The 14,040-nt window shown below is 45.8% G+C and overlaps 2 protein-coding genes across 5 annotated transcripts in view; both read right to left on the minus strand.

Annotated features, from left to right (window-relative positions):
* Positions 1-82: 82 nt before the first annotated feature.
* LOC131262357 (uncharacterized) overlaps positions 83-14,040 on the minus strand; it is a 62,736-nt gene continuing 48,778 nt past the window's right edge. For all 4 annotated transcript variants that reach the window (XM_058264345.1, XM_058264347.1, XM_058264348.1 and 1 more), the window contains 3 exons: positions 7,635-8,128; positions 7,136-7,246; positions 83-2,697 (listed from right to left, as the gene is read on the minus strand). In XM_058264345.1, coding sequence (XP_058120328.1) covers positions 1,597-2,697; positions 7,136-7,246; positions 7,635-7,700 — 1,278 coding nt within the window. In that variant the 5' untranslated portion in view covers positions 7,701-8,128 and the 3' untranslated portion in view covers positions 83-1,596. The remainder of the gene's footprint in view (positions 2,698-7,135; positions 7,247-7,634; positions 8,129-14,040) is intronic.
* Positions 11,961-12,650, minus strand: LOC131262155 (ficolin-1-like). Its single transcript, XM_058264090.1, has one exon. It carries the CDS (start codon positions 12,648-12,650, stop codon positions 11,961-11,963), a length of 690 nt encoding a protein of 229 aa, XP_058120073.1.

A 14,040-nucleotide genomic window follows, 5' to 3' on the forward strand; every position in this document is an offset into this window, starting at 1 on the left:
CACGTTAAAAGTGCTCACTCCGGACGCAACGATCCGAGGGGGGCACCGGGAACGTGCGGTACACGGTGCGCAGGCCGGTCTCACTTACAATTAATTGTTCATAATCTTTTCCTCGCTGCTGAGGATCGCGGACTTTGATTTTTACTTTGCAATCGATGTTTTTTTTTCATAATTCGATTGGTTTTATGTACAAGCCTTACGAGCTACGCTGAAGGGTAAGTCCCTGAAGGGAAAGAAAGGGAAGTATAGAGTGGTGAACTGAATCTGCCAGCTCTAGAGAGTTGTTTGTAAAAGGGTGCAGTTAAAAACGGAGCTACAGTTCTAGTGAAACCAGCGGAAAAAGTCTTTCGGGTGAGAAAAGCTCAAACGTTCAAGGGAGGAAACCTGTGCACGATGAGTGAACGATGGATACGATAGGATGATGCACACGATGAGTGTTCGGGGAATGTAAAAAGGAGATCGGAAACTCGACTCCTTTCGGGAAAGGAACATTCGTTTTGCAACCTGAGATTGGTGCAAAGATTTCATTGTTAAATATTTTCTATCATCTCTCTCCCTCTCTCTCTCTTTCTCGATATCAAGTATATAATGTTCTGATGTAATTCTTTTTCTCGATCATACCCTAGGATAGGTATAACATACACTCTCTAGTTTTACTTTGGGAGGGAAGATCACTAACAACTACCACATCACTAAACGCATCGAGTAGTTCTAAGTAGGTGCTACTAGGAGAGGCTGCTACTACTATACACAAGAGAGTTTTCTTTTCCACACGTGAATTCAATTCCAACTCCACCTCCACTGCCTAGCTTATTGAGCCACTTTCGATTCGAATGGTGTACAAAAAGTGTCTACCATCTAACATCAGCTACTTGCTTACTTCAAGAGGGCTTGAAGCAGCCAATTGTTGCGTATCGACACGCGTCTTAATACTAAGAACAGTTGTAGTGATAACTCGTGCGCATCCGGGCGAGCAATCAATCAATGATTTGCCGACGGGATGGTACTCGCTCCTCTGCCGACATCGCTAGTCGATGGCGCAATTCCTTCGTTACATCATTGTTCAGTTGTTTTGATTCGACCGTCCCGCGTCGCGCGATTTTTGGACAGCATCGTCTGTCGCTTCTATCTGTTTTTTTGTTTCTGCTCTAGTGTTTTCTTAGGTACGACCTGACTCAGTCAGAAAATTCATTTCGAATACATTACAACGGCCGCTTTCGAGTGACGTTCGAGATCCCTTAAACTCTAATTAAGCAAGCACAATAAATAGCGTTCCAGCCGTACGGGAGCACAGAGCATTGGATCGTTCCAATTGATTTTATACATTTGTCACCGTTGTGCTGGGAGGGAAGGGGAGGGGAGGCGAGAGGCCAGCTACTGCGGCCGCCCACGAAATGTCGGCTTCAGGAAGCGAAAGATAGCGGCCACGATGGAACTCGAGACGATCCAGAGGATCGCCACCAGAACTATACAAACGCCGACCACACGGGATCGGACCGGGGAAAGGTGGTGGCGGTCGCGGGGCACTTCCGCTGGAACCACCGACCACGCGCACTCCTATTAAATGCTGCCCCGAACGCGGGCCGTCGGCTCCGGTCACGCGTAGCTCTGGGCATAGTTGGGCTGCTGTTGCGCCTGCGCCTGCTGAAGCGTTCCGGCGCCACAGTGCTCCGCCAGGTGGCCACTGAGATGGTGCGGCCCCCCGCCACCGCTGCCCTCGAGCGTGAGGTTCACGTTGCAGGTACCCCGCTCGACCCAGTGCTTCAGCCGGCCGCGCAGCTCCTCCAGACTCTTCGATTTGGCCTTGTTGATGCGCTTGTACTTGACGTCCTTCGGCTTCGTGACCGATCGGTGGTTCGACATGACGCGGTTGAAGTTGGTGACGGCTCCCTGGCCCTTGCAGCCGCCGCCGACCAACGCCGACGGCGTATCGCAGTCCCGGTCCGAGTCGACGTCGCAGCTGCTGCTGGTGATGATCACCGGCGCTGTCGTCGTCTGCTGCTCGGGCTGATCCGTCGAGATGCACTTTTCCGTGCGGTTCTTAAACTTGTCCCGCTTCTCGGTGACCGCATCCGGCTTCGGCGAAGCGGGCCCCGACGACGCCGACGTTGCCGTCGTGGGCGACACACCCGTCGAGGCCTGCGATGCGGCCGCGTTCTGCGGTTCCGGGTCCTCCTCCACGCTGTACACGGTCTCGAGGATCTCCGGTCGGCGCAGGAAGCAGTTCGAGCGCCGGGTGTTGTTGTACTTCAGGTTCGTCTCGATCGCGTCCGAGATCGAGCGCACGATCGTGACGTCGTTCGACATCTTGTTCGAGCCGCAGCGGGACTTGAGGCTGCCTCCGCCGCTGATGATGCTTCCGCCGCCACCGAAGTAGATCGAGCTGTTGCAGTCCGAATCGACGTCCTCGAGCACCACCGCCGAATCGGAGTCGTTGAGCGAGTCCAGGTCGTTGCTGTTGCCTCCGCTGTGCATCGGCGCGTCCATGCCCACGTCCATGATGCCGTGGTCGATCAGCCGGCTGGTGAGCGCCTCGATGATCTTCTGCTGCCGGTAGATCGTCAGCTCGCGCTGGTAGATGACGTTCGAAACCTGCTTCTGCTTGCGCATGATACGAGACTCCAGCAGCAGCAGCTGACTGGTGAGATAGTTCAGCTGCTCCGCCTTTTCCTTCTGCATTCGGTGGGTTTGTTCTTGCTGTTTGTTGAAGAAAACCGAGAATAAAATCCATTAGTCAAAGGAGTTACTTGAAATCTCACAAAGAACCTTAAACTATCCTTTCTTTTATTTTATGTAGCATTCCCCACTAACAAAACACAGTTAACCTCATTATAGATCGTAGGAGAAAAGCTTTCGTGGTTCGTAAACCAGAGAGAGCTAATAAATTGTACCCACGATATACTTCCACCTTTGTTCATGGAATTTTCTTTACATTTCCTCTAATGAAGCACCTTCTGCAAAATAAGTCATCTCGTTTAAAATGTATGTACAGCTTGTTCGCTTTCTCCGCGCTTTGCAATTTCCACCAAACGCCACGTGAGGCGCATTAGAAAAAGCACGATCGATTCTTGTACTTTTCTGTCGACCAAAGTAGCCATAGAGTTTTGCCATTCTTTTTCTTGCTCCTTCCATACTTGCGAGGGCAAGTAACGAAATAAATAGATTACCCCAAGCACACCGGGGATTTTCCTGGCTAATGGAAACTCGTCCGGGGTCACGAGCAGCATGTTCCATGTTTATGCCTTTTCCTCCTCCTCCTTCAAGCGTAAACTTTTCAGTAGCTTCATCCAATCGGTTTGTAATACCTTTCAGAACGTTGTCGATAAGCACGTTTGATGAGGGATTCCCAGTGCAACCGCGTCGAATAACGAACAGAGGTTGAGATAATACCATTTTTGAAGGGGTATTTCTTTGAAATGTTTAAGCTGACCCCTTTTTTAAGGATGCCTTAAAAACAATGGGAAAGTAATGAATGAAAAAAAACCTTGTAAAAACATCTCTATCGCACAAAAAACTCTACTAACTTTCATTAATTAACATAATTAGCGATAAATGGCTATAATTGTACAACAATTTTAAACAAAAAACTATGACAAATAAGTGACTCAAAAATACCGGCCAGTGCGAAGGTTTGGTAAGGCTACCGAAACACACAAAAAAACACAACCCGATTTTACCTTCGATTAACGCTTGATAGATCGACCTCGTTCGGAACAGATGAGAACCGCTATAACCGCTTCCCGGAGGCTCGGAGCGTTCCCCCGAGCCGATGGCAATCAATCCACGTTTTCTAAATTACCATTCGTTAACTCGTTTTCCAAACCCGGAACAGCGAGGAAAAACACATTTCCCAGCACGTTTGGCCGGCGTGACTCTGTTCCGTTTGACGTTTGGAAAAGCTAAACAAAAACCTTCCACCTCGGTCGTATCGAACCGGTTGTAACGAATTACTCAAGAGAGAACCCAAGTCTTCGCGCAACCCCCAGCCACCGTATTTACCCTGGCTTATTCCAAAATCTAATTTGTGACTCGTTCTGTCCAGTTTACTGTTTTCCGTAGTTTTTTTTCTCTTTCTGTTTTGGCGAACCGTTTGTTTTAGTCATGAAATCGTTCTCCCGGCCTTTGTGGATCGATCGGCAGAACCTTTGGCGAGACGTGTTTGACTTGTGATAAGCGATCCGGGAGCCCGGGTAGGGTCGGTTGGGAAAAACACAGTTTCCAGGTGACTTCCAAAGCCGATCGGCACTGATTTATGGCGAAAGTCAGCGCACCGTCGGAGGTGAGGAAAAAATTAATGAGGCACAATTTGGCAGATGCGTTGTCGTTGGTGGCAAACCCGTCTGGAAGTGAGCGACGGTGGCCCCGGTAGGGGGTGGAAGAGATGTGAACCTCACCTAAAAGAAAAAAAACAGCCTCCATCTCAGCCGGCCGGTTCCAATCTAAGTCTTGCTTTCGCTAATAGTCGAACCATTTCTCAGAACCATGAAACATTCCAAACCCAAGGTTGGTTTGTGAGTGTTCAAGGAGTTAACCAAATTATCGGCGAACAAAAGTTTTTCTTCCAAGCCCCAACCTTTTCCCGGTGGAGTCTTATCGTTTACTTCTTATGCTTCAGGTCCAAGAACGACAAACGAAGAAAGTTTCCACCACCACCACCACACTTTCGTCACCATTTGCCTGATTGACCTGTTGCGAGCAAGTAAGACGTCGACGAGCTTTATAGTGCTTTTATTTAACCCTCAAACGTGTCGACGGTGCCTTTTTCCCGAGCTTTATTAATCACCTGCGACCCGACGGGAGACGATGAAGTCGACTGACAGTGGGGTGTCAAAGTGTAAAATTTAATTTTCCCACATCAACCACGTGCCGGGCGTGAACAAATAGCGAAAACCCTTACACGCGTGCTCGCCCCCCCAAAATCGGCCGTCATCGCCTCACGGTCCAAAAACCACAATCCTTTGACTCGGGTTGCGTGGTGCGGTTCGAGCACGGTCTGTAATCCTCCTGTTGCCGAATACTTACGAGCGGTTTAAAACTAGCGAAATTGGGCGCACAAGAACCCATCCATTCAACCGCACGATCCGCGACCGTCCTCAGCCCCAGCTCATCCAACGACACACGACCGTTGCAGAACACAGCTCGCTCCATGTTCGAATGTTGTGGCATTTTCATGTCAGAAATATGCTTTCGATGGCTTGGCGGTGGAGGGGAGGGAAAAAAACCTAACGCTACGCTCAGCCGAGGATTAGCTCCGGCAGAAGCGAGAGAAATGGGAAAAAGGTCGCCCAGCGTGGGATTTTATATTGAGTTCCATGAAGAAACAAAACGAAACCAAAACCCTCGAAATGTTACCAATTCCTTCCAAACCACCCACACCTCCCACGTCCCGGGCGATTTTCCCAAAGGAGTGAGAACACCGGTACACGCTCCAAGGTGAAAAACAAGAGAGCACTCAAACTGTGTTTAAGGAAAAATAAAAACCCACCAACATCATAACCCATCAGCCGCGTCGGGATGTCAGAGATTTGCTGATGGGGTTAGAAAAATTGATTGGATTTACCTTTCGCTCGGAAGCATTTGTTCAGTATTTTATTTAGTTATGTTGTATTACGCTATGCCGGTGTGTGGGTGGGTGTCTGGTGTGTGTTTTTGCTTGGTAACATACGTTCGGAAACCGTAAGCCCCCCACGGGAGAAAACATTATGTTTCCAAACCATTTGATTGCTCGTGGGAGTCTGCGAGCAGTTTTATTACACCGTACGTCGTCGTTCTGATAAGTTGTACAAATTCCAACGTGACGAACATTTTTCTACAATCGAAGATGATGTTCTCGAAGATACGAATTATATTTCTCTTTAAAATTTTTTTTCTTTTGATGTGATGTATTCCTCCGCTGTTTTTGAATTAACTTTCAAATTAAAAACTACTCATTGCCTAACAGATATGTTCAATTCAATAGAAATATCATATTGAAGATAGAAAATGATCAATAGTAATATTTTTCGAAAAAAGAGGGAATTCAAATAAAAAACAAACATTGAATAAACTTTATGACGTAATTGACTTAGGTAAGATGGATTTCTTTGCTTTGTAATACAGTATATTCTTGTGTAGGAAACGCACCTTTCACGTTCTTTCTTTTTATGTTTTTAAACCCAAAAAGTAAGGTTTTAAATCCTCAAATCTTTTTATGACACAGTCTTCGATTTTATACAAAAATAATTTAAAAAAAACTGAGATCATAAAAGTTTTTCTCTACAACAATTTAACTTTAAAAACCAACTTGAAAACTGGAATAAAAGATTTACCTTACAATGGTTAAACTGATTTGAAAAGGATTGAAAATAGAATTGTAAGACCATACAAGAGAAACCTGTACTACAATGGAGTACCGGAAGATATAATGAAGACACGGTACGAGCAAAAAGAAAAACCTTTCCACTATGCAACCGATCTACGATTATCGCCTCTCGTATATGTGGAAAAACACCCATTGTATAACACGCACGGCTTGCTCACGGACAGAGTGACACCGGAACAGCAGGTGTCACCTCCCAATCAACCTTCGAACCCCGGTCGGAGGTAATCGTATTAGATGGCGGTGGAAAAGCGGGTGCCGGTTGTCGTTGGGAATAATTTATCATGCCCATTCGCAACAAACACACATGCGACCATGGGCAGGAAAAACCTTTGACTTTTTTACTTCCCCCCGCCTCAAAGAGTGTGGAGAGTGCGAATCGTGGAAAGCGGGTTTTTCCGACCTGGAAACCATGGGAAGAGATGGTGTCACATTCGGATCTTCTTTGAGCGATTTTTGTATCTCCATCTTGCGGCTCCAAACAACGTTGCCGGAGGTGTCAACCCGATTGGAAAACGGGCCGGAGGTCCTTAGGCGACCATTAACGATAACCTCCGGAACGATGCCGGATGATGATAATGGCGTTGATGGATTAATTCGGTCCTCCTGCGTTAAATTGAGCGCATCCAGGCTAACGTAATGATATGAAGTACTGGCGGCAAATAGAATCCCTTTCGCCGCAAAACGAAACCCTCGTTAACACTCCGCTCCTTCCGGAACCGAAGGGAGTTCCTGTCCGCGGCGTCACCTTCCCGCCACCGGGTTTTTCCTCCGTACCTGCAGCGAGTAGGCCTTCTTCCAGGCCATGATTTGCTCCGATTGATTCCGGCACCGAGTGCGAAGCTCGTTGATAATGAGATGCGCATTTTTCATGTCTTTTGGTTCCTCCTGCGAAAAGGGAAATAAAGTAGAACAGCGAAGTAAAAGTTAGAAGAGTTGGAAAAGGATAAGTAGCTTTGTGCTACTAATGCTTGACTTCTGCTACGAAACAAGTAAACAAACGCCTAATTGGATTATCTGCTGAGGTGACTTGAGCAGCAGGAAAACCCAGTCAAGTGGTTCTAACGAGTTCATAGGCTTAGAAGATGGGTTTCCCGCGTTTCGGTTGCGCCCCGGGGTTTAATCCTTTCCGTAGAAAGTGGTCGATAGTATACATCCATTTTTAAACACAGGCTTATCTCGATACATCCATCCTTATGGCTAATCAAATATTCCACACTAATTAAGGACCGCCGATTCGCCCCCCGTTGCCACTCACTTTAAACCGCGTACCTACCTCCTCGTTATCACAGTTGTTTTGCTGGTCAGTCGCCTCACTACTCTTCACGGTAGTCGCCGGCATCTTGCTCCTCAGGGGACACTCCGTCGATGATTGATTTCTTTTGCGGTTCGCTTGCGTCGCGCAAGCGATCTCTTCCGTGCGCCTCCCCGGGGCCCACCACTTCCAGTGCCCCTGCCGTGAAATGGTGTCACCGTTAGCCTGCCAAATTTCTCCAAACCACTCTCCCAAAAAGCTCCCCGAACCCCGGTGTCGTGCCGGTTTCACTTGTTGCCGCTTTTGCCGCGCTCTCGAGTGGTTTTTTGCTCTACGTTCGTTCCGATTTCAAGTCCGCATCGGTTGTTGCTGCTGCGCTGCTGCCTCTGTTGCCGCTGGAACCGCTGGTCATGATCTTCCAGGCCGCACTATCAATCATCCCGTGTTCCGGCGTCGGCAGCCGGTGGCGCATAGTGGCAAAAACAACGGAAAGATATGATAAATGCGAACCGGTGCTGCAAGGAAATATAGATAAATGAAGGGAAAATTAATTACAAGTGTCTAGGGCCGGGTGAAATGATGATGTGGCCCACTCGCCCTAAATTGCCTAATAAAATAGAAGATATACAGAGAGAGTAAGGGACCGGTTCGAGTTGACATCTTTTATTCTGATTTTATTGGGTCGTTTTGTTTCTTTTTATTTCATTTTCTTTATCATACTTGCGCAACTGGTTGTGCTTCACCAAATGGTCCCACTTTTTTTTACGCCGCACACGGGATTATAAATGCCGAATTCCTACAATTCCTCTTCTGCGAATTGTACTGTGTACGACTCTCACAGCCGTCCTTCGCAGAATCGTTCTTCTACTGCAGCTCCCGGGAGGAAATGATTTCAATAAAGAATACGCAGCGGTCTTTCATTAGAAATTCAATCCATCATACACGAGCACGCATGCCGGTGCAAAGTCAGCCCTTTTTCCGCGGAACCACGGCAAATCGGATACAAAATTAATGACGCTCACTCGATCAAAAATAAAACATACACATGAATATGGGGGGGGGGGGGGGGGATGGGACAATTTGAACACAATCTCAAAAGTAAACCCACGTGCCACCAAATCCCCGCTCGACGGAATTCCGGTTGATCGGATGTGTAATTTTCTTTGCCGCCCCAAAAAGAAAAAGGAAATTCTATGGTGAAAACGTGCGTTGCACATAGGGATGTTTTCTTTCAAAGAATATTTCTTGTAACCTAAGCAGATTGCACGAGAAAAGCTAGAGGGTATTGAAGCTCCGAACGACCGCACGAGGGAAGACAAATATTGCTCCCATTGCTCAGTTCGTGCCGGAAAATGCGGACGACAGCAGCACATCGACAACGCCGCGATAATGTACAATCTGACGCTGGTAACGATTCTAAAGCATGTATCATCAACCGGAAGATCACGCTGGAATATCAACGATGGCGTTCCAAATAAACGCACCATAACGTGACATTATGTTCGTTTTTCATCGAATCGTGAAGCCATTCGTTCTTCTTCCTCGGTGTAGGTAAATGCCCCGCCTCCCTCTAGCGTCCCGAGTGGAGTAGCGTTATCGAATAAAGTCATGACATTCTGCCAGGCTGTTAACCTTCATCGGCCGGGGCGCGGTGGCACGAAAGCGCAAACAATATCGCCATGATCCGGTGGCATCTCGACGAGTCGCGGTTCGCCCTGGAAAGGAATGAAGCTGTTCTTTACCACCCACCCGTTCCAACCGTCGTTCTTATGCTCGTCCTCAGGGCGTCGGCATTGTTTGGCACATTTACATACACGCTAACGACACGACCATGCTCAAGTGAGACGATAGAAAATCTCTCAAAGGAATCCCCCAAAGATAAACATGTCAATTATGTGGAAATTCACTGCACTCGCGCACGGTTTCGCACAAGTGCTTTTCAATACCTGCCTCCAACGGCGATCAATATCCTCATACAACCATTTATCAGTTACCTTGAACAGCCGTCGTATTCCAACTGTCACCCCCGAGCGAGAACGACCGTTCCGGAGCACGCGACAACGGGGTGGCGTTGATATTTATGGTTCTTTTCCCCGGCTTGCGAGTTGCTTTTCGTTCGCCACGCAAACGAGGACTCTCGATTGATTTTCCATCAGTTGTCAGGGGGTGGCCTTTCGTCCTACAGCGTCCCGGGTGCCTCCATGCATCCTTTTAATAGTGTGGAGCACTCGCAACGATCTGCAAATAGCGGAACGATGGTGGAACAAAATTCTGTAGGACTCTCCGCACCGCAAAGTTCCTCTCGAAGCTTCCAGACGGGACATTATCGATTGACGTGGTTGGACACACACACACACGCTTTGTTCAATGCCCGAAAGCGCAAACTGTTTCGAACCACAGCTTTCCCCTCCCAGCAACCAGCAACAATTATTGGATTTTAATGACCCCGTGCAGCTTTCGAACGGAGGGAGGAAAAACCTTCGAGTGTTGATTGTGATAATATGTTCATGATTGAATTCATGAGAAGTACATAAATAAAGCTGTCAAATAGATTCACAAACTGAGAAAAAATATTTTAAGATCTTTCGGATTTAAATTAAACCGTTCTGCTTCTGTTATACAAGAAATGAAACGTTCACCTTTGATAAACAATGTACCTTACAGCGAATGAAATGTGTACCGAGTGGAAAAGCTTGGCTTATGATTTCCCGCTCTCAAAACATTTGCCTTTCGAACAAACAAATTCCATACGAATGCGTCCGAACGAATAACATCAACACACTGCCCTTTCATTTCCAATGCGCCCGATCAAGCAGAAACAGGGGGGAAAAACTCGCCGGGAAATTCGACGCAAGAGGGGCCGAGCCATTCGAGTGCAAGACGTTCCTTCCTTCGAGCTTCAGCCTTTCCCGATCAACTTCAACCGAACGCGGAGAGGCTGCCCGAACCCGTTTCGCTTCCGTTGACGTTTTGTTCGGGAAAATCACCAAACCATTTCCATTATTTACTTTTCCCCTCGTTCTCGTTTTTCTCGCAAAGCCAAATCCGGCGGCGCTTGCTTGGCTGCACTGCGGTCGGGGATTCCGGAAAACTCCAGCTGCCTTTCGCAAATCGGCTACCGTGACTGTTGCACATGGTGAGATTTTCATACCTTTTCCTCGCCGAAGGTCCTGTTGCTCGTTCCCGGAGCGGTAGTGGAGGGAAAAATACAGAGGTAGAATGGCCAGATGGAATTTTGTTCATTAAAATTGTACCATTTCCATTCTCTAGAAATACCCCTAACGAGTTGGGATGTTATTTTTTACCCCAGCCTTCCACCTCTCCTCGTCGGCCAACGTCCGACGCCCGGGACAAATGCGGCAAAAGTATGCAAGAAAGAAAACTTATGACTTTTCTTCCGATTTTTGACTTACGGCATACGCCTTTCGAAACGATAGCTACGGTTTTGCATCGCTCGAACCAATTTCAGTCTCGTTGCGCATGGTGGTGGAGGAAAGGGAACGGACGTCCGAAAGCTCATAAAGCAAAGTAAACCCGATTCGGGCAGTCAAGTGGAATTGTTATTTGTAGTGGAAGAACTCATCGCTTTCAGAATGGGAGAGGTGAGTAATAAACTTTGTTCACTGGGAACTGCAACAAGTTGAAGACTTTGGTTTGAAAGTAAAAGGAAATGTGTTCCAATAAGTTGGCTTAACTTACATGAATCAAAAAAGGGTAATGAGTTTAATGTGTTCTGAGCCTCGTGCACTATTATCACCAACACTGAGCCAACTGATCGCGAACATATGTTGGCAAACACACATTCTTCCTGTGTGACCAATAACTTTATGGTACACCTCATCTTATACCACAAACTAAGGCGAGAGCGTGAACTGATTATGTTATCTCGGACGGTGATTCCCGACTTTGCATTCTGATTCGTCGAATGCTCTTGTCTACGGGGTTTTCATGAAAGGGTTATGTGTTGTGACAAATTGGGCTGACACCAATATTTGCTATCATGTACTTTTTCCACTTTAGTTTATTAAGAAACAAAATGTCACGGAATAAAGCCATTCCTCCAATGTAAAATGTCTTTCCAATTTACCCCAATCATTTTATTTGGTTAAATTTCTTTCATCCTTGTTTTGATCTTTTTTGTTCTTTTCCATCCTTGAATGAAAACAAACATTTTCCTATAAAATGATCTGTTTTTATTTATAAACAATTGATGTGCATAGTAATGCTTGTATCAAATTCTGTGTTATTACTTTAATTTGGTAGAAGAGGAGGGGGAGGAGGAACAAAGTTGCTGCAGCTGATGAACATGCAGCTGATCACTGGTGAGGTAATCGTTTTATGTTTGTGTTAATTAATGATGTCGCGAATCATCATTCGCGAGTAAGACATACCACGCCTGTCGTTTTTTAAATAGGCCCACACCATCGCACTACCATCGTCTGTTGTGTTCTGATAACGTCCATTCAAATTGGAAACGTGGCACTTATAGTACCACCAGGCTCCGTGCCAACGATCAGCACAATTCCCTTTATCCGATTCGTCATTGTCGCGATCGAATGTGCTAAACTTTTTATTCTTGTGGTTCTGCATTGAATCTCCTGCTGACCCTGAGTATGTCCCTAACTTCTTCAACACATACAACTCAGATTCCCTGCCTATCTCAAATTCTCCATACTTAGCGTATCCGTAGTTTCCATGGAAATCTTTCATTTCCACCAGCAGTTCATGGGGTCGGTTTTTGGTAATTTGATGCAGGTATTCTAGCCCGAGCCAGAACTCGCCATCCAAATTCCCGAATCCGTTGCGGTACTCCTTCCAGTTCTTATAAAAATCGACTGAACCGTCATACCTATGCTGGATCACGGTCCAGCCACCTCCGAACTTAGTTTGTTCGCAAAGTACCTCAAATGGTTCTGAATTTTCCGCTACATGGATCATGTGTCGGTGGGATAGTTTACCCAAATGACGACATGAAGAACCAGCATATAAAAAGTAAGCCTCGAGTATCTTATTGCTTTTTTCCGTCAGTGTACTCATATTTCGTACTGAATGTACCAAGATATCAAGAGTTTTTTTGTTCTCTCCAAGTTGCTTGAGCTCAGTTTGGGTCTTTTCCAGGATGGTTTTTCTTTCAGTCAACAGTTGCTGCTGCATATTGTCTATCCTGGAAATCAACTGATTCTTCACTTCTTCTTCGCTTGTCTTCACACTCTGCAAAAGAAGCAAAGATCAATAAAAAAACACCACCAGCTTGAACTTCATAACTGAATTTACAACATCAATTGCACGCTTCCTCACCTTTTTCAAAGAGTCTTCCATTGTGATCATTTTTGACTGAAATTTATTATCCATCATCTCGATTTTTTTGGTTAGCTTCTCTACAAGACGTTGTTCCATTCTCTGAAAAATATCGTCATATTTCTTCTTAATTTCTGGTATTCACTTAACTTAAGTTGAAAGTTTAACTATCACCTCCATTGCTGCCTGCATAGTTTGCTCTATCTCTTGCTGTTTGTCTTGCAAGTAGTCCAGCTTTGTCATCAAAAGCTCCATCTCGAAACCTCCTATTGCCATTGTCAGCCGGGCTGATAAAACTACACCAAAACACAGCACTAACATATAACTATAATTATTCATGATTTTCAGGTTGTTTTGGAAGGTCTTAAACAGACGACCAGAACGAATGATGGAAGACGACTGAGGCTGAACTGCACTCGTTTGGTTCGAAATGGCAAGAAAGAACAAGGAACGATTGTTGAACATCTGTTTTAAGTGATAACCCAATGTTGTTCCCAACACTGAACAAAAATAAACGCGACCGAGATTTTTGCAAAACCATGTTCTTGGTCATACGGCAAGTAAGTCATTATTGTTCCCCGCATTTGTTTTGTTATCATCATTTTACAGTATTTGTGGTACATACACATTGGCTCATACCAAAAACCCGAATGATCTCATTATGCTAAACGTTATCTCGAACGGTTATTCCCAGCTTCACTTTCTGACTCCACAAACAGATTTGCGTTTTCTTTTTTTCGATTATGGTTTCTCTATTCTTTTACTCACAATTAATCATGTGCAAGGCGTATGCGTGTACGTTCACATTGCCGTTTGATAATTATTATAACATCGATGGTCTTCTCATACACACCTAATTTCGAAGCATTGAAAGCAGAAATTGAATAAGTATCTTTCGTGACATGAATTTGTCGCTAGATTTTTGGACGACTTGGGTCCGATTCCTAACCGAGATCTGGTACGAGAGAACTTAACGATATTAATAGACGACGATCGTTACTTCACCAAAGAAAATTCACCAAAATATTTACATGCATGGATTGTTAGGTTTGATTGCGTCTAAAGCCGAATGGTTTATCTCAGCCAACCATGAAAACTGAAAAAACCTGTATAAACTTTTATCATATCA

This window comes from Anopheles coustani, chromosome 2 (assembly GCF_943734705.1).
Source record: "Anopheles coustani chromosome 2, idAnoCousDA_361_x.2, whole genome shotgun sequence".
In the NCBI taxonomy this organism is placed as follows: domain Eukaryota; kingdom Metazoa; phylum Arthropoda; class Insecta; order Diptera; family Culicidae; genus Anopheles; species Anopheles coustani.